General features: G+C 43.7%; 1 protein-coding gene across 1 annotated transcript in view; it reads right to left on the bottom strand.

The window, feature by feature from the left end:
• Positions 1-13635, bottom strand: part of LOC137632351 (uncharacterized) — a 187135-nt gene extending 173500 nt beyond the window's left edge. The window contains exons 1-2 of the mRNA XM_068364286.1: positions 13510-13635; positions 7888-8185 (exon numbers count right to left, since the gene is read on the bottom strand). Coding sequence (XP_068220387.1) covers positions 7888-8185; positions 13510-13599 — 388 coding nt within the window. The 5' untranslated portion in view covers positions 13600-13635. The remainder of the gene's footprint in view (positions 1-7887; positions 8186-13509) is intronic.
• Between the last annotated feature and the right edge of the window lie 5413 nt (positions 13636-19048).

The following is a 19048-nucleotide window of genomic DNA, read 5'->3' as shown; positions in this document are numbered from 1 at the left end:
GCCAGTACCATGAAGTCGTCGCGCACGGAGCGACTCGGTAGGAGCTGTAGGATCTGTAGAGGGGCCAGACTACACCCCCTAAGCCTGCCTGAATGATGGAGAGGTATCCTTCAGGTCCTGACCATTGGCCTGAACCAGAACATGCCCCCCCACCCCCACCCTTTTCTTTGACGAGTCCGAGAACAGCATAAAAAATGTGGGGAAAGGACGAGAATATCCACTCCCACCAAGAGGTTCCGTAGGTCAACACTCATTGCAGGTCTAATCGTTCGGCTGGTCCCATAGGGGCCAGAAAGTCCGGTTAATCGTTGCTTTGAAACCACCGGAACTTGGGCCGCCCCACAGGGAACTTATCCTGAGGCGACCGTTCGGGACCTTAGACGGGTCAATGAGGAAAAGAGACCTAGGAAACGTTCCAAGGTAGGGCTGAAAGCTCTGCTCGACTGAGAACAGGTGCTGCGACTCTCCTCAGCCTTGCCACAGTCAACTGAAGGGAAGGCTCGTAGGAGGCGGCAACAGCATCTAGAGTCCCCAGGCGGTCACCCATCCAAGTACCGACCAGACCCGACGTTGCTTAACCTCGCTGGATGGACGAGAAGCGGGGTTTCCAATGTGGTAAGGCCGTTGATTCAATATCATGGCTAGATACTCCAGATGTTGACGCAGAAGTAGAGAAGGCTCCTAGTAAATTACCATGATCCCTCAATCATGGTAAAGATCCGGAAGCTTGTCCTGGCGTTGAAGAAGGTTGAACCCGAGCCTACCGGAGTTGACCAGACCTCCAAAAGGCAAAGGAGGCGGAAGCCTGCTTCTGAGCGGCCATGAGGAAAGCAGGGAGAGTTCTCTGGGGAAAAACCTGCGATGCCACGGCGGGATCGCCACACCGCATCTTAAGCAGGAACACCTGTAGTCTAGGCTGAATTCCCAGAGCTTCCTGGAAGATGGATGGAATGGAAACTGAAAGTACCCGTCCTTCCGATCCAGGGCCTAAGGAGTCCTGTCGCCTCGTTAACAGTCTGATCGATTCTGCTGTTCCACGCTGGACGAAGTTTGTTCGACAAACTTGATCAAAGCTGAGAGGTCGACTACGGAATTCCCGTCTCTGATGCTTTCCTACGAGAAAGGATTGACTGAAGAAGCCGGGGGGTGAAGCCGTCGACGATCCTATGGAGGACCTCCTAAGGCAAGGATCATTCTGCCCAAACGGGCAAAACTCTTGCCGACCCCATGACATAGAGGTTGAGTGACACTGAATTCGCTGAGAGAGACGGCAGGCGCGATATCCTTGGCTGATCACAGAGATTGTGCAGGAATCGGCATCGGGAAGCTGTTATCCGGATGAGTAACCTTAGGCATCCTCCCAGCGTGAGACCTGCAAGGGGGGGTTGCCAATCCTAGAGTTCGTGAACTCTGCCGCTCCCTCTAGGATTATGCCCCACTGGGAGAGCCTCCCGTGCTACCTGTTCCTGACAGGAGGGGACTGCTATTGGACACCTAGTCTTAGTTGCCGTAGCCGGTCCGATAACTTAGGCCGACGAGGCTGAAAGAAAGAGGCGCTGGAGGCCTACAGGGTCTGGAAGAAAGCGCCTTGGAGGAGTGAAAACGGAAGTCGACTTCCTCCGCACAACCGATGTCTATGTCTCTGTCCTTGGGCACAAACAAGCTCTTCCCAAGGATGGAAGGGTGTCTGAGTTTGTCGACATCCACGGATGAGACACCCGAGAGGAAGCCCTCGGTCATTGTGTCCAGATGGTCCAACATCGAGCTTGCCCGCAAGTTCGAAACTTGGCGACGAAACGCCAAGGTGCTTGAGCCCGAGAGGAGGAAAGTACCCATGATCTTCCTGGAGCTTCCTTGTACAAAACCTCGGGTCGCAACCAAGGAGGGAAAGGACCTGGTAAGCCCCTTTCACGAGATGGAGAAGAGGAAGGGGTAAACCAGTCACCCCTTGGCCGACGGAGAAATCTCGAACGGAAAGCTCCCTGGCAAAACCTTTCCAGGGAATGACGGGGAAGGCCTAACCCAGGTTCTGGAAAGAAGAATGTTGCTCAGAACTCCCTGAAGATCCTTCCTGCTCTTGCATGTGCCACGCTCTGCGTTTACGGGGTGAGGCCGTGTTCTGGAAATGCGCTCCAGAAGACTGGCCATGTTGCGAAACCCCAACGGGAATCGCGGTCGCAATCGCCCTGTCGCTCGCGCGATGGTAAATCAATGGTTTGCGCGTAGCCGAACGTGGAAGCGCCCATGCGCGGGCACGCAGGAACGCAAACGAAAGTGCGTGAAGGAGCGCAGAAGGAGGGCGAGCGTGGTAGGAAGGGCGAGAGCTGGTGGTCGGCGAGCGATGACCCGTAGGCGAGCAATGGATACTGCAGGAATCAAGCCGACGTTCACGCGACGGAACACCGTCGGTCCGCGCGACGGAACACCGTCGGTCCGCGCGACGGAACACCGTCGGTCCGCGCGACGGAACACCGTCGGTCCGCGCGACGGAACACCGTCGGTCCGCGCGACGGAACACCGTCGGTCCGCGCGACGGAACACCGTCGGTCCGCGCGACGGAACACCGTCGGTCCGCGCGACGGAACACCGTCGGTCCGCGCGACGGAACACCGTCGGTCCGCGCGACGGAACACCGTCGGTCCGCGCGACGGAACACCGTCGGTCCGCGCGACGGAACACCGTCGGTCCGCGCGACGGAACACCGTCGGTCCGCGCGACGGAACACCGTCGGTCCGCGCGACGGAACACCGTCGGTCCGCGCGACGGTACACCGTCGGTCCGCGCGACGGAACACCGTCGGTCCGCACAACGGAACACCGTCGGTCCGCACGACGGAACACCGTCGGTCCGCACGACGGAACACCGTCGGTTCGCGCAACGGAACACCGTCGGTCCGCGCGAGGGAAGCACTTATTGCCTCTACACGAGGAGCACAGCGTGTGCGGGTCGACATCAGGCCTGGACAGCCAGGCCCCGCAAGACTTACCAGCTTTGGGCCCGGGACAACGACGCTGAGATTCCATACTAGAAAACCGGAACACGCAAGCAACACAAGAAACACAAGGAAAGAATAGGGAACACAAAGGAAACACGTGGTGCACAAAGGATGGGGAACACAATGGAACACAAAGGCAGGTCAGACGGGATGTGGGAGAGAGAGCGGCGAGATGAGATCTACGTCGCGACCAGACACTTACTGACGACTCAGACCTAGCAGAGCACTTTAGCGCGCTGACCCCGGGTCACCTCAGGGCGAGTATCCTCCCGCCCCGACAAAGGTAACGGAGATAGGCGGAACTACGCAAAATTCTTGGTCGGTTAGGGAGGAGATCCCAGATACTCTTAAGAAAGTAGTTCGAGGTAAGAACTCCGTGTTGGAACAAAGATATTTACGTGCTTGTACCTTTCAAACTTGGACCTTAACCCTGAGGCCATGTGGTACAGCATGTGGACCCCCACAGTCTTTTGATGTGTCTGTGTAGAGCATCAATTCCGGGGGAGGGACAAGAAGGTCTGTCCCTCAGCGGAGGTGTTCTTCTGTCATCCACCAATGAAGACCCGTCAGTTGCTCCTGTCCCATAGGAACTAATGTATCCGGAGAGCCGGTGTGCTTACTCCACCTGTATTTCAGCTGCCACTGAAGTGATTAAATTCTGAGGCAACCGTTGGGCACTAGACGGACCAGGGGTGCTAGGTGACCTAGGAGATACAACCGCTGTTGGGTTGGAAGTTCTTCTAGACTTAAAAACGGGCTTGGTACCTCCCTCAGCCTGTGTATTCTGTCGTCTGATGGAAATACTTTTTATAATTTTGTGTCTATAATCATACCCAGGTATACCAGTCTTTGAGAGGGGAACAGGGAAGACTTCTCGAGGTTTATCACGGTCCTCAGATCCTGACAAAACTCAAGCAGTCTGTCTCGGTATTGAAGAAGGGTCACTACCGAGTCTGCTAGAATCAGCCAGTTGTCAAGGTATCTCAAGAGATGAATGCCAATCCTGTGAGCCCAATATGACACTAGGGCTAACACCCTCATAAAGATCTGGGGTACTGTGGAAAGACCGAAGCACAACACTTTAAACTGATATTGCCTGTTCTTGTGTATGATCTGAAGATACTTCCTTGAAGACAGATGGATTGGGATCTGGAAGTGTGCATCTTTGAGATCCAATGTGCACATGAAGTCCTGGGCCTTATCGCTTGTAATACCATGTCTACCTTCTCCATCCTAAATGAAGTCTGAAGAATAAACTTATTCAGAGCCGAGAGATCAATGAGTGGTCTCCAGCCTCCAGACGACTTTTACACAAGAAAGTAAACTGAAGAAGACTGGGGAACCGTCGTGGGCCTCTTGGAGAGTGCCCTTCTCCAATATGGTCTGGACTTCAGCCAGGAGGGCCAGCTCCTTTACAGATCCCTTCACATAGGAGCTCAATGGAACTGGATCCCGAGTTAGTGGAGGGAGAGATTGAGTGAACAGGACACGATACCCCAAGCTAATCATGGAGACTGTCCAAGGATCGGGCCTGTACTGCAGCCACCTATGCTAGCAGTATTACACACATCCCCTCTCCGGTGGGCAGGTGAAAGGATTGCCTCCCCTAGCGTGAGTGGCACCTTACCACTTTTACCTCCTCAGGAGGGCTTGGAGCCCTTTGGATCTTTGGCAGGAAAAAAGTGTTTGGACACCTTCTTAGAGGATCCTGCCATCCTTCTAGTCAAGGACTTGATGGATTGCGGCTGCTTCCTGGCAGGTGGTGGAGCCTTGCCATAGGACCTGCATGTTGAGGTCCTGCGGAGAAGGGAGTCCTTGGTGGACTTCCTCCATTGATCAGCTGCCCCCTTGACCTCTTCAGGCTAAAACAGCACTGAGCCATCAAGTGTGGAGTTCCTGAGCTTTGTGATCTCAGCTTTGGGGACCTGTCTGTGGAACCTTTTAACCCTGGCATCCCACCTACTTAGAATTGCTTTCGTCCATAGGTTGACAACCTGGAGGGCGAGGAATTCCATGGTGTGAGTGACCGACATGAGAAAAGTTTCCATGGACTTCCTTGTAGACTCCTTGGACCAATCTTAAGTTCTAACAAGGTGGCCCATCTGATCCCAACCACAGATCAAGCCACGCAGTAGCCTGCATGGCATATTTTGCCACCTTCTCCATGTTAAGAATCTCAAACGCCGAAAATGAAGCCGAGAGACCAGAAAGCCTCTCGAACGGGATACCCTCGAGAGAACCTCTACACAGGAATTAAGAGGCAAAGCCGGAAAGGGCTGATCCGTGACCTCAATATCTCCTCTGCTGAATAAAGGGAGCCAGAAGGAGTTTGGAGGACAAGCCTGCTCAAAGCAAGCTAGAGGAGCCGCCAATCTGTAAGAACCCCTTCTTTCTGGCTGCTGTCAATCCCTTCGACCAGGGCAGGGCTTCAGTGGCCTTAGGTGGTTGTTGGGTACCATATACATGGTCTAAGACCGTATCTTCACCTTCCTGAGAAGCCGTCTCAGGGTTAGCCAATTGATGGTCCTCATGCAGGCTAAGACTTACCAGAAGGCCTATTTAGACTCACTCTGCTTGGCTTCTGAGCTGAACATAAGACTAGCAGTTCTAGGGAGGTAGTCATCCTCAGAGTTCATGTCTTCATCCACCTCCAAGCTCTTACCCATAAAAGCCTAAGTTAGGTTGAGGTTGTCAACTGAGGGAACGTCGCTTTCTGACATTCCTGCTACTGGGAAAGATCTCCTAGCTCTCTCTTGCAGGAGAGCTGCTCATGCCTTGGAGTTCTTGGGCACCGTCTTGGTGTCCTTAGACTTTCTGTAAGATGGCAGGTATTCCTCCACCAGAGGTCTTCAAGGTTTCTATCTGAACCTCTCTTGCAGGAGGTTCCTCTTTTCTGGTGGTGGCCTGGAGACGGGTCGAAGCTCTGGTGGCATGACCTCTATTGGAGAGGGTCTGAAATAGGGCAAAAGAGATCTTCCGCAGATATCCTAAGTCCCTGCTCAAACGAAGATGGTGAAGTTCGGGGTGAAGAGGAGTTGGCTTCGTCCTCCTCTTCTGCTAATTTATCTTAAGCTAGTATTTTCTTTTACTGATACTGTAACACTGCAAACAGTATCTATTTTAAATAAAAAATATATTAAGATCATTTTTAATATCTGTTGAGTTCACATGTCTGGTGACATCATACTTCTGGCAGAAAACAAGTGGGCAAATCGAGTGATTTCCTTTCAATAGGCTATCAATTAATGTTAGTAATGTAGTTATTATAACATACTGTAATAATAAATGGAAAATAATACAATACATACAGTACATATACTAAATATACAGTTCCATATGTACTGTACTATTATAGTTACCCCTATTATAGACTACAGCTATATTTTCTGTTGTCTGAATCAATTTTCTTCAATTCTTTGTGATGGGTCACTATTTTCTTCTAGGCCTGGCTGGCAAATCTCTTTTCTTAAAAGGAAACATTTTTCATAAAGTGAGTCATAGAAATATTCGCATCTCATTTCGCACCTTGAAAATTTCGTAAGCAGAGTCTTTTGTGAAGAGAGGTATGACTGTATTCCCACAATCGAAATATCGAGTAACAACACAAAGTATTTCAAGGGTCTGTATTGGTTGTTATGAGTATTATTCAAGAGTAAATTTGACTCTGCAGTACAGCTAGGGCAGAATCTCGTATATTAAGCAAGTTTTATTTCCTTTGCTTTATCTCTGATAGTAGATCTATATAAATCTAATCATAGTACACTAATAGGACCAATATTTTCTAAGAGATGCTGCAAAATATTTTCTTTACATTATAAAAATTAAATACTTTTGCTTCCAAAGAGGAAGGATCCTGCAAAGGTTAATGCACAACCTTACGTAAGGGTTCACAGAGCTCTGAAGAAGGAAACCTCCTCGAAGGACGAGGGTTAGGCATTCACTCATCCGACCTCTGAAAAGGAAAAAGGCATTTGGTGTGGGAAAAGCACTGAGGAGACACATCTACTGCAGGTTACAAGGGGATAAAGAAGAGGGGCAAGACTTCTTATTAACCCATAAGGGTCAACGTCTGATGAAGTAGGAATCTCCCACTGGTGTCTCACTGCCAGGGGCTGCTGCAGTTTCTCCAAAGGGGAACCTATCCCCAAAGGGGAACACAGCAACAACTGTACAATATATCTGTTACCTCAAAACAAGGGTCTCCCCCTGAGGAGGAGACCCCACAGTTTCTTTAGGAGAAGCAAAAGGAAACCCTAGCCCCTGGGCTTACTCGATTGGCCCACAGAGGAGACTCATAGAGAAGAGTCCAATTCAGAAGGAAGAGTACCAGGGGGTCAAAGAACCAAGTCAGGATTTCTTCGACTTCAAGAAAGACCCCTGAAGGCAAAAAATCTCTTTTCAATTTCTCTTTTCTCTTCCTGCCGTACGTCTCCCACAAGGAGGATGGCCACTCCTAACACTAATAACAAGGTCATGCTTGAAAGCATGCATGCCCTCTACTAGCAGGGCATGTCCAGTAAAGGTCCATAGTCACCGCACTCATAAAAGTGTACCAGATCTTTGCCGGAACTTGAGGGCATGTCCGAATGCACTACTTCAGGAAATTACAAACACTCACAAATCTAAACATCCTGGAAAAAGAGAAAGAAAATTATTAGTAACGTCTTTAACATTGCCATTAAGAGAGAATGCCTGTTTCAACTAACGTCTGATATCTAAGTGACTTGTAAGTGATGCAGCAAAGGCGATCTGTCAGTCGTTAACAACTCGTTATAAGTTTTTAATTGTTAACTGTTATTAATATCCTTTGTAAAGAACAATGGTTTGTATTTGTGTAGGAACAAATAACTTTTTATAATATATTGTAAATGAACAATCTTGCATTCCTTTACCATTCTCAGATGAAGGTGTTGCTTCTGGTTCACATTGTCCATTCTTGTAATTTGAGCAGACTTCTCCATCACCCTTGGAAAAATGTGATATCTCAGGACGTCTATCGTGAATATCTCCATTGACACTCGCTTGTGCTGGTATATCATCATGAAAACTATCAGGGGTTTCTCTGTATTCATAAGTTTGATGCGTATCAGTAGGGTCATCTCTCTGTCCATGCAGCTCTTGTTGGGCACATGAAACCCCCCTCAAAAATGCACACTGACATACCAACAGCACCCATAATACTGACATTGCCTGAAAATAAAATTATAAATAAAAGCTACTATGAATAGGGGATTTTGAGGATGTACTTTATACTATCTAAATTTAAGCATTACAATGGAATGGCAGTAAAATCTTAGTTCTGTTCAATAACTCTTTAGGGTAAACAAACATAGAATTATTTCATTACAAACCTAGACCATACTCATACACTACACGTACATACTGTATATGCAATTCCCAGACCCCCCCATTTGTTATTGAAAGAAAAAGCCTAGCCGGGTTAAAGCGAATAATATGTAACATATACATTTACACTCGGGTACAAAGTAGTTAATAATGTTACTCTTTGTCTCTGGCAACTAATCAAGAGCTCTTAAATATTCTCAAGGCTTTTGGAACCATTTGGGATTTTAGGGATTGATGAATTTGCGCCATGTAACAAGATGACAATGACCTCTCTCCCTCTTGTGTGTGTGAAAGACAACAGCAGAAGAGGAACTCCCACCCTCTGCAACCAAAAAAGAAGTCTCTCTCTCTCTCTCTCTCTCTCTCTCTCTCTCTCTCTCTCTCTCCAATGTCTTAAGACTGACTTCTGGTAGAAGCAGGTTCTGTGTCTTCGAGATAAGTCTGGAATGAAGGCAAATTCAACCTCAAGCCCTCCTGAGAGGCTGACCTAATTTGTAGTCCATGAAGCTCACCTACTCTTCTTGCTGATGCCAAGGGTAGCAATGACTAATGATGGTAAAATTCCTGTCTGATGACCGTCAAGAACTTGAGCTAAAACACCAGAAGGTGAGTACCATCCAACACCAGATGTATGAGTTCCCGCTGTGAGCAAGACTCCTTGAAACTCCTCGTAAGCATGGACAACTCTCACTAGACTAAGGGGCCCACCCATTTCAGCCTAAAAATCTGGCTCAAGGCAGTGAGGAGTTTCTTTCAGCAGAAGTAGAAAAGGAAGTTGGCAACCTACTTTAAGAGTTGCTTCGACTGAAGACACATTTTGACTATAATAGCAGAACAATGACAACCTTCGTTATGAGATAGCAACAAAAAACCAGATAGATACGTCATTTACCTTGATTTATCTATTACTTATGTTTGTATCTTCTGTGTTCCAAGTCACTCACCTGTCATCCTTTTGACTAAATAAAGATAAGGAAGAGAGTGTCTTCTTTCTATGACTGAAGAGTTACTCAAAAACATCTTCAACACTTCAACTCATTCAGCCATCTTATAGACTCTAAACAATGCCTAAATTTGAGTGCATTGTTGAGGGCTGAACCTGGGAATCTCAAGACCTGGACAACGCATTCGCAGCAGCCCTCGCAACAGCTCCACAAATGCATGACTAAGCCACACATGGAACACCTGCCCCCTCAAAGCTTAAACTGGATTCCCCCCAGATTATTTCTGGTAGCGACTCAGACCAGTGGCCAGTAGTAACCAGACAGTGGGCCATGTCAAGACAGGGATGGCCATATTAGATGCATAAGCCCAAACAACACTGTTCTATTGTCGCAGTGACATCCTCAGAACTGACGTGATGAGAGATTTATGAGGTGATGTTGCCAAGATGTGAGAGGCTGATCTCCTAGCTGACATCAAATGTCTAGCAGGGAAAGAGGAAAGCATCCTGGTGCACAAGATCAAACTCGGATAAAGGGTACAATCACCAGGGACAGGAATCGGAACCTTCTTTGCGACCTTACAGGGTCAGGCCTCACTGTGTTAATTCACAAATTGTTGTTCACAGCTCGGATGTACCCACACCTTTCACTTCAGTAGTGAGATCATCAAGGCCAATCTTGTCCATGGAATTGCTGACCCGGATATCCTCTCAAGACCTCCCCAGGAACCCCAAAACTGATCGCACCCTTGACGAGACTATATCATTCATAGTTAAGAAGGAAAAGGGTAAAGCCACAAGACCTGCTGTTGGAGACTATGCAGGTCCTCTCACAAACAGGTCCAAACAAGCCAACTACTCAACTGCTAAGTGCTGAGCAAGCGATGTAGCAAGTCATGGTCAGCGCAATGACAGGAAAACTAAAGCTAAACGATGCACAGCATAGTCGTCAACGTATGCAAAGTGCTCCATTAAAGGACATTACTCATCAGAATGCAGCAAATATTCAACCTACAATAAGTGAGGACATAGAGACAGCTCATCCAAATTCCGCACCCAGAGCAAGGATTGAAGCAGACTGCAATCTCACCAGGAATCCCAGGATAAGGTTAAGACATGTCAAGCAGATGACCTGCTGGCATTTGACCAATTGTGTACCTCGAGTCTGCACGGGAGCTGCGACCAACAGCCCCCAAACCAGTCACCAATAGCCTAACAAATCTTCAATGATAGATGGCTTGAACGTCCCTCAAAAGCGCACCCCACAATTGTGGTTGACCTGATACTCCTGCCTGAAGACCAGGAAAAGCTTAGTTACCCACCATCAGTGACAGCTCAAGACTCAAGAGACAATCCATTCCTGCGGTAACTGACTTGGGACCCCAGAGCTCAGTGATTCTGATGATGTCTGCTTTGACCATGGGTTACACCAAGAATGCCATCATGCCAGGGAAACCCACAATACGTGGTGCCATTAGGGAGGACTTGGGTATCAAGGGAGGTATAATTGTTCACTCATGCATCCATGATCAGACAGGATCTATCCAGTCAGTCAAACAGTTGGTATATGTCCTCAAAGATTGAAAAAGCATTCTTAGGCAGAGAAGCACTGGAGAAGTTGGGTGTCATTCCAGCAAACTTCCCAGAGGTAGCAGTTGAACCAACCCACCACATTATTTCATCCTTTGAGAACACGAACGATTCGGCCTGCCATTGCCCGAAAGAGGTCAAGCACCACCGCCATTGCCAGAACGATGCCAAGCACCACCAACATTACCAATGTTGCTGCCACCAGGACTAACAGCTACACTCCGTGTTGGAACAATTAGTATTTATTTCTGAAAAAATGTTCTAACAACATACTTCTGAAAGTTTCATCTTTATGACATCACAAATAATATTCTTTCTCTCATCACACAGAGAAGTGGTAGACCCCAGAGGGAAGCACCCCAACCTTCCATACATTTGGGGATGGGTCATGAGTCAACTGTGACTAAGTAACTCACCCCCACCCTTGGCGTCAATGACCTTCAATGTCAGGATGCCAGAGAACTTCAAATCATTCATTCATTCACCCCCACCCCTTCCAACTCTGATGGAACCCCTACTCTCCAGCCATTCTGACGAGAAAAAAAAAAAAAAAAAAATGAGGGACTGATTACTGAAGAAAAAAGCGGTGGAGGAGGGGGAGTTGCATTAATGAAGTTGGTATGACAATGAGAAAATAAAGCAGAATACTAATTTTGATTAAATAGAACATATGGTCACTCAGCAAGATCATGAAAAGAAAAAACAATAGTATTATTCTTATATTCAGGTCTTTTATCTAATACTCATACTCATTACTGCTACTGTATGAGTGGCTCAGTTCAATTGAAATTGACTAAGCAAGTGTTCAAAAGAGTAGGAGGATTAAGGACGGCAGCCTACTGGCCGCAATATTCCTCTTATGATGTCTCTGAACCTTGCATGATTATGCAAATCTGGCTCATAATGACGACACCACTGCCATCCGTATGAGTAATATCGTGACAGAGAGGAGGGGGTTAGACTAGGGTAGTAGGGTGGGTAGGGATGATGTGGGTGTAGCCAAATTATATTAAATGACTTTAACCTTTAGTCAGTTGTGAGCCTGGCATACTAGGTTAGGTTAAGTTATAATGCATTCCTGTTATTATCCTTGCTACATATTTGCGCTTAAAACACGTTTGTGCAATTGTTACTGACAAAAAAAGGAATAATGTTCTTTCTAAAATGGTTATGATGTGATTTATTCAAAATGGTTTCGATGTGATTTATGCAGATTTGCCATTACTAAGCAATTTAATATACTGTTTTCCTTTTAAGGTTTCCCCTACTTAATAAAACAAGGTTTTCCTTATAACTGTAATACATCGGGGCCAGGGAAAAAAACTAATGGATTAAACCTACAATAACGACAAATACATTAAACATGAAAACAAACTGGATAAACTTGCCATTTCAAAAATAGTAGGCATCGGAAGTCCTGTAGAGTAGGCTTACCCTACTGTATAGGATCAAAAGCAGTTCTTAAAGTAAAGTAAATGATTTTAAGATTGATTATAATTTATAAAATTTAATGAATATGATACTTAAAGGAGGAAGATGTCCCATTTTTAACACACGACCACCATTGGTTGGGCTTCTGTTGAGAATAATAGTAGTAATAAAGAATAATTGAGGTTATTGCATTCATTAGTCCTTTGGGTATTACTGTACTGTATTGCAGGGTAATGTAACCTAGGGTAAAAACTACTTTATTACTATAGAAAAAGATCCGGTCTCTTCGAAAATGATACTCGTTCCTGTCGGAAATGAAGTTTCAGAAAAAAAAAAAAAAAAAATATATATATATATATATATATATATATATATATATATATATATATATATATATATATATAAAATTTTGTATTTATTCCATGCTAATGTAACCTAGGAAAAAAACTACTGTTTCTTACAGAAAAAATTACAATCTCTTCAAAAATGACACTCGTTTCCGTCGCAAATGAATAGTTTCAGAAATATATATACATCTATATCCTACGATAATGGGGGACCCCCAGTGGGAACTCGGGGTTTTGGGTGGGGTAAACATACTGGGGAAACGAAATATGATATATATATATATATATATATATATATATATATATATATATATATATATATATATATATATATATCCACTGATAATGGGGGACCCCAGTGGGAACTCGGAGTTTAGGGTGGGGAAACATACTGGGGAAACAGTATTTAATGGTAAAACAAGCCTGGAGATAACAAGAACAACTGTTAGTAATTGCAGATTACTCGGGACACCTAGGCTCTTGTTCAAATATTGTGCAGACACCCTAAGCGCAAGACAACGTCCCAGTTATTTTACAAAACGTCAAAGAGCACAACAGATGCTTAAAATCTTAATGAGTATTGTCATAATCATATAAGATAGATAGCGGTAGTCTTGAATTGATCAAGCAGTGAACATCCATGATCCATCGGAAACAACATGCAAAATTGGTAGCCAATAAAACAAAACATATATAACAACAGTCAGCCAATTGTCTAACAACCTCATACAATATCTGAGACCAAAGTAAGGCAGCCCAACTATAACTTGTCTACGAGAGGCGATATGCAAGACCATATATACCTGTTGCCAACAGCTGTCACTTATCGTGATTCACGCGTGACGTCACGGACTAACCTCTGGCAAGTGGCAGACACTCCAGGAATCAGGATTCCAGAACTTCCAGGTTCTTCGTTGCTCTCTCAACAACAATGTGATTGTGGGCATGCTACTAGAAGCGTAATAGATGCAAAGCGTTGCATTTTGTAGAAAATTACCGTAATTGTCGTTAGTTACCTCCTACACAGACAGCACAGCTTACATACTTTTACTTCTAACTTCAAGAGGATTTATAATATACCGGGCTACTTCTTAGTTGGTGTTTCTAAATTTCCTATTCATGTGTGATTGTTTCTGAATAACTCATTACAACTAAACATATGCTCCATAGTATTATCTGCCTCCCTACGTAACACACAAAGCCTATCATTATAATTACTTTTTTCTATAATTTTCTTTTAATTCTGTCTGACTTAACCTTGTTTTCATAACTATTACTGCCTCATTGGAGTATTCTCGTCTGCCATTACTATTCAGAAACATGTTTGGTCATCTATGCTTTATTTTCTTCTATTTTTCTTTTAATTACATTTGCCAATTTACTTTTTCTTTGAGTTCTGCTTTTTAAACTTTCTTACCTCTTCAATTTTAATATAATATCTATTGCATATTTCAATCATACTTTTTCTCCAACATTCTCTATATGATTTAATTGTTTGATCTTTCACTATCTCCTTAACTAGTCGTTTGCCATCTGATGTAATGATGTTATGAAAAAGCATTACCTTTTTAAACTCTATTCTATTTTCAACTGACAATATTCCTGTTTCTGCTATTAGCCTCCAATAACGTGTGGTAACAACCTGTTCAAACATTCCTTTCATAATTCTATACTTGTCAACAATACCGTACACCTCCTCTAACTCACGTTTCTGCCAAACGTAGGAATTTTAAGGTTATTAAAATGTATAATTCATCAACATTCTCTTTAACATCTTCCAAGTACATACATTTACTAGGGGACCTCACATCGGGCCTCATTTAATTCATAACTTCATATGACGAAACTTGTTATTCGTTCATTTGATCAGTTTGTAGTTGTCTTGAATAATGTGCATTTCAGGGCAATATGCGATTTTGAAAATGTCTCTTCTAATCTGGTCATGATTTTTTCCCTATATTTCGTTTTTTTCTCACCTTTTTTTATTGAACAGTGCAGAATACACCGCCTACATCCATTATCTTCGAAAATTATAGGTTCTTTTAATGTAGAGACAACACAGATTCTCTGTTAAGCATCGCGGCTGTCAATTTATGTAATAAATTTCCACCAAACCTAACTAAAATCAAGTCTTTTAAATAGAGTATTTTTTCGTTCATCATGGAAATACATACATACATATACCAAGGTACTGAAATAATCGGACATAAAGCCTGATTATTTACAAAAACTAAAAACTAAAAACTCACCAAAACAACAGAGACCATACTCAGGTAGTTTAATCAACATCTCAGGCAATTATAAAAGGGACCATACTCAGGTAGCTCAATCAACATCTCAGGTAATTATAAAAGGTACCATACTAAGGTAGCTCAATCAACACCTCAAGCAATTATAATAGGAACCTTACTCAGGTAGCTCAATCAACATCTCAAGCAATTATAATAGGAACCATACTCAGGTAGCTCAATCAACATCTCAGGCAATTATAAAAGGTACCATACTAAGGTAGCTCAATCAACATCTCAGGTTATTATAATAGGGACCATACTCAGGTAGCTCAATCAACATCTCAGGCAATTATAATAGGGGCCATACTCAGGTAGCTCAATCAACATCTCAGGCAATTATGAAAGGGGCCATACTCAGGTAGCTCAATCAACATCTCAGGCAATTATGAAAGGGACCATACTTAGGTAGCTCAATCAACATCTCAGGCAATTATAAAAGGTACCATACTAAGGTAGCTCAATCAACATCTCAGGTTATTATAATAGGGACCATACTCAGGTAGCTCAATCAACATCTCAGGCAATTATAATAGGGGCCATACTCAGGTAGCTCAATCAACATCTCAGGCAATTATGAAAGGGGCCATACTCAGGTAGCTCAATCAACATCTCAGGCAATTATGAAAGGGACCATACTCAGGTAGCTCAATCAACATCTCAGGCAATTATGAAAGGGGCCATACTCAGGTAGCTCAATCAACATCTCAGGCAATTATGAAAGGGACCATACTCAGGTAGCTCAATCAACATCTCAGGCAATTATAATAGGGGCCATACTCAGGTAGCTCAATCAACATCTCAGGTAATTATAAAAGGTACCATACTAAGGTAGCTCAATCAACACCTCAAGCAATTATAATAGGAACCTTACTCAGGTAGCTCAATCAACATCTCAAGCAATTATAATAGGAACCATACTCAGGTAGCTCAATCAACATCTCAGGCAATTATAAAAGGTACCATACTAAGGTAGCTCCATCAACATCTCAGGTTATTATAATAGGGACCATACTCAGGTAGCTCAATCAACATCTCAGGCAATTATAATAGGGGCCATACTCAGGTAGCTCAATCAACATCTCAGGCAATTATGAAAGGGACCATACTCAGGTAGCTCAATCAACATCTCAGGCAATTATGAAAGGGGCCATACTCAGGTAGCTCAATCAACATCTCAGGCAATTATGAAAGGGACCATACTCAGGTAGCTCAATCAACATCTCAGGCAATTATAATAGGGGCCATACTCAGGTAGCTCAATCAACATCTCAGGTAATTATAAAAGGTACCATACTAAGGTAGCTCAATCAACACCTCAAGCAATTATAATAGGAACCTTACTCAGGTAGCTCAATCAACATCTCAAGCAATTATAATAGGAACCATACTCAGGTAGCTCAATCAACATCTCAGGCAATTATAAAAGGTACCATACTAAGGTAGCTCAATCAACATCTCAGGTTATTATAATAGGGACCATACTCAGGTAGCTCAATCAACATCTCAGGCAATTATAATAGGGGCCATACTCAGGTAGCTCAATCAACATCTCAGGCAATTATGAAAGGGGCCATACTCAGGTAGCTCAATCAACATCTCAGGCAATTATGAAAGGGACCATACTCAGGTAGCTCAATCAACATCTCAGGCAATTATGAAAGGGGCCATACTCAGGTAGCTCAATCAACATCTCAGGCAATTATGAAAGGGACCATACTCAGGTAGCTCAACCAACATCTCAGGCAATTATGAAAGGGACCATACTCAGGTAGCTCAATCAACATCTCAGGCAATTATGAAAGGGACCATACTCAGGTAGCTCAATCAACATCTCAGGCAATTATAAAAGGGACCATACTCAGGTAGCTCAATCAACATTTCAAGCAATTATAAAAGGGACCATACTCAGGTAGCTTAATCAACATCTCAAGGAATTGTAAAAGGGAACACACTCATCTAGATTAATTGAGATCCCGATGAATTATAAAAGGGACGATACCCAGCTAGATTAATCAACACTTCAAGCAATTATAATAGAAGCCATACTCTGCTGAATCAATATATCAAGAAATTATGAATGGGACCATACTAAGGTAGCTCAACCAACATCTCAGGCAATTATAAAAGGGACCATACTCAGGTAGCTCAATCAACATCTCAGGCAATTATAAAAGGGACCATACTAAGGTAACTCAATCAACATCTCAGGCAATTATAAAAGGTACCATACTAAGGTAGCTTAATCAACATCTCAAGCAATTACAATAGGAACCATACTCAGGTAGCTTAATCAACATCTCAGGCAATTATAAAAGGGACCATACTAAGGTAGCTCAATCAACATCTCAGGCAATTATAAAAGGGACCATACTCAGGTAGCTCAATCAACATCTCAGGCAATTATAAAAGGTACCATACTAAGGTAGCTCAATCAACACCTCAAGCAATTATAATAGGAACCTTACTCAGGTAGCTCAATCAACATCTCAAGCAATTATAATAGGAACCTTACTCAGGTAGCTCAATCAACATCTCAGGCAATTATAAAAGGTACCATACTCAGGTAGCTCAATCAACATCTCAGGCAATTATAATAGGAACCATACTCTGGTAGCTCAATCAACATCTCAGGCAATTATAATAGGGGCCATACTCAGGTAGCTCAATCAACATCTCAGGCAATTATGAAAGGGACCATACTCAGGTAGCTCAATCAACATCTCAGGCAATTATGAAAGGGACCATACTCAGGTAGCTCAATCAACATCTCAGGCAATTATGAAAGGGACCATACTCAGGTAGCTCAATCAACATCTCAGGCAATTATAATAGGGGCCATACTCAGGTAGCTCAATCAACATCTCAGGCAATTATAATAGGGGCCATACTCAGGTAGCTCAATCAACATCTCAGGCAATTATGAAAGGGGCCATACTCAGGTAGCTCAATCAACATCTCAGGCAATTATGAAAGGGGCCATTCTCAGGTAGCTCAATCAACATCTCAGGCAATTATGAAAGGGACCATACTCAGGTAGCTCAATCAACATCTCAGGCAATTATGAAAGGGACCATACTCAGGTAGGTCAATCAACATCTCAGGCAATTATGAAAGGGACCATACTCAGGTAGCTCAATCAACATCTCAGGCAATTATGAAAGGGACCATACTCAGGTAGGTCAATCAACATCTCAGGCAATTATGAGAGGGACCATACTCAGGTAGCTCAATCAACATCTCAGGCAATTATGAAAGGGACCATACTCAGGTAGCTCAATCAACATCTCAGGCAATTATGAAAGGGACCATACTCAGGTAGCTCAATCAACATTTCAAGCAATTATAAAAGGGACCATACTCAGGTAGCTCAATCAACATCTCAGGCAATTATAAAAGGGACCATACTCAGGTAGCTCAATCAACATCTCACACAATTATAAAAGGGACCATACTAAGGTAGCTCAATCAACATCTCAGGCAATTATAAAAGGGACCATACTAAGGTAACTCAATCAACATGTCAGGCAATTATAAAAGGGACCATACTAAGGTAGCTCAATCAACATCTCAGGCAATTATAAAAGGGACCATACTAAGGTAACTCAATCAAAATCTCAGGCAGTTATAAAAGGGACCATACTCAGGTAGCTCAATCAACATCTCAGGCAATTATATAAGGGACCAAACTCAGGTAGCTCAATCAACATCTCAGGCAATTATAAAAGGGACCATACTCAGGTAGCTCAATCAACATGTCAGGCAATTATAAAAGGGACCAAACTCAGGTAGCTCAATCAAGATCTCATGGAATTATAAAAGGGACCATACTCAGGTAGCTCAATCAACATCTCAGGCAATTATAAAAGGGACCATACTCAGGTAGCTTAATCAAGATCTCAAGGAATTTTAAAAGGGACCATACTCACATAGCTTAATAAATATCTCAAGAAGTTATAAAAGGGACTATACTCAGGTAGCTTAATCAAGATCTCAAGCAATTATAAAAGGGACCATACTCGGGTAGCTTAATTAAGATCTCAAGCAATCATAAAAGGGACCATACTCAGGTAGCTTAATCAAGATCTCAAGTAATCATAAAAGGGAC

This window comes from Palaemon carinicauda, chromosome 41 (assembly GCF_036898095.1).
Source record: "Palaemon carinicauda isolate YSFRI2023 chromosome 41, ASM3689809v2, whole genome shotgun sequence".
Lineage (NCBI taxonomy): Eukaryota > Metazoa > Arthropoda > Malacostraca > Decapoda > Palaemonidae > Palaemon > Palaemon carinicauda.
This window is presented reverse-complemented; position numbering and strand designations above follow the sequence as displayed.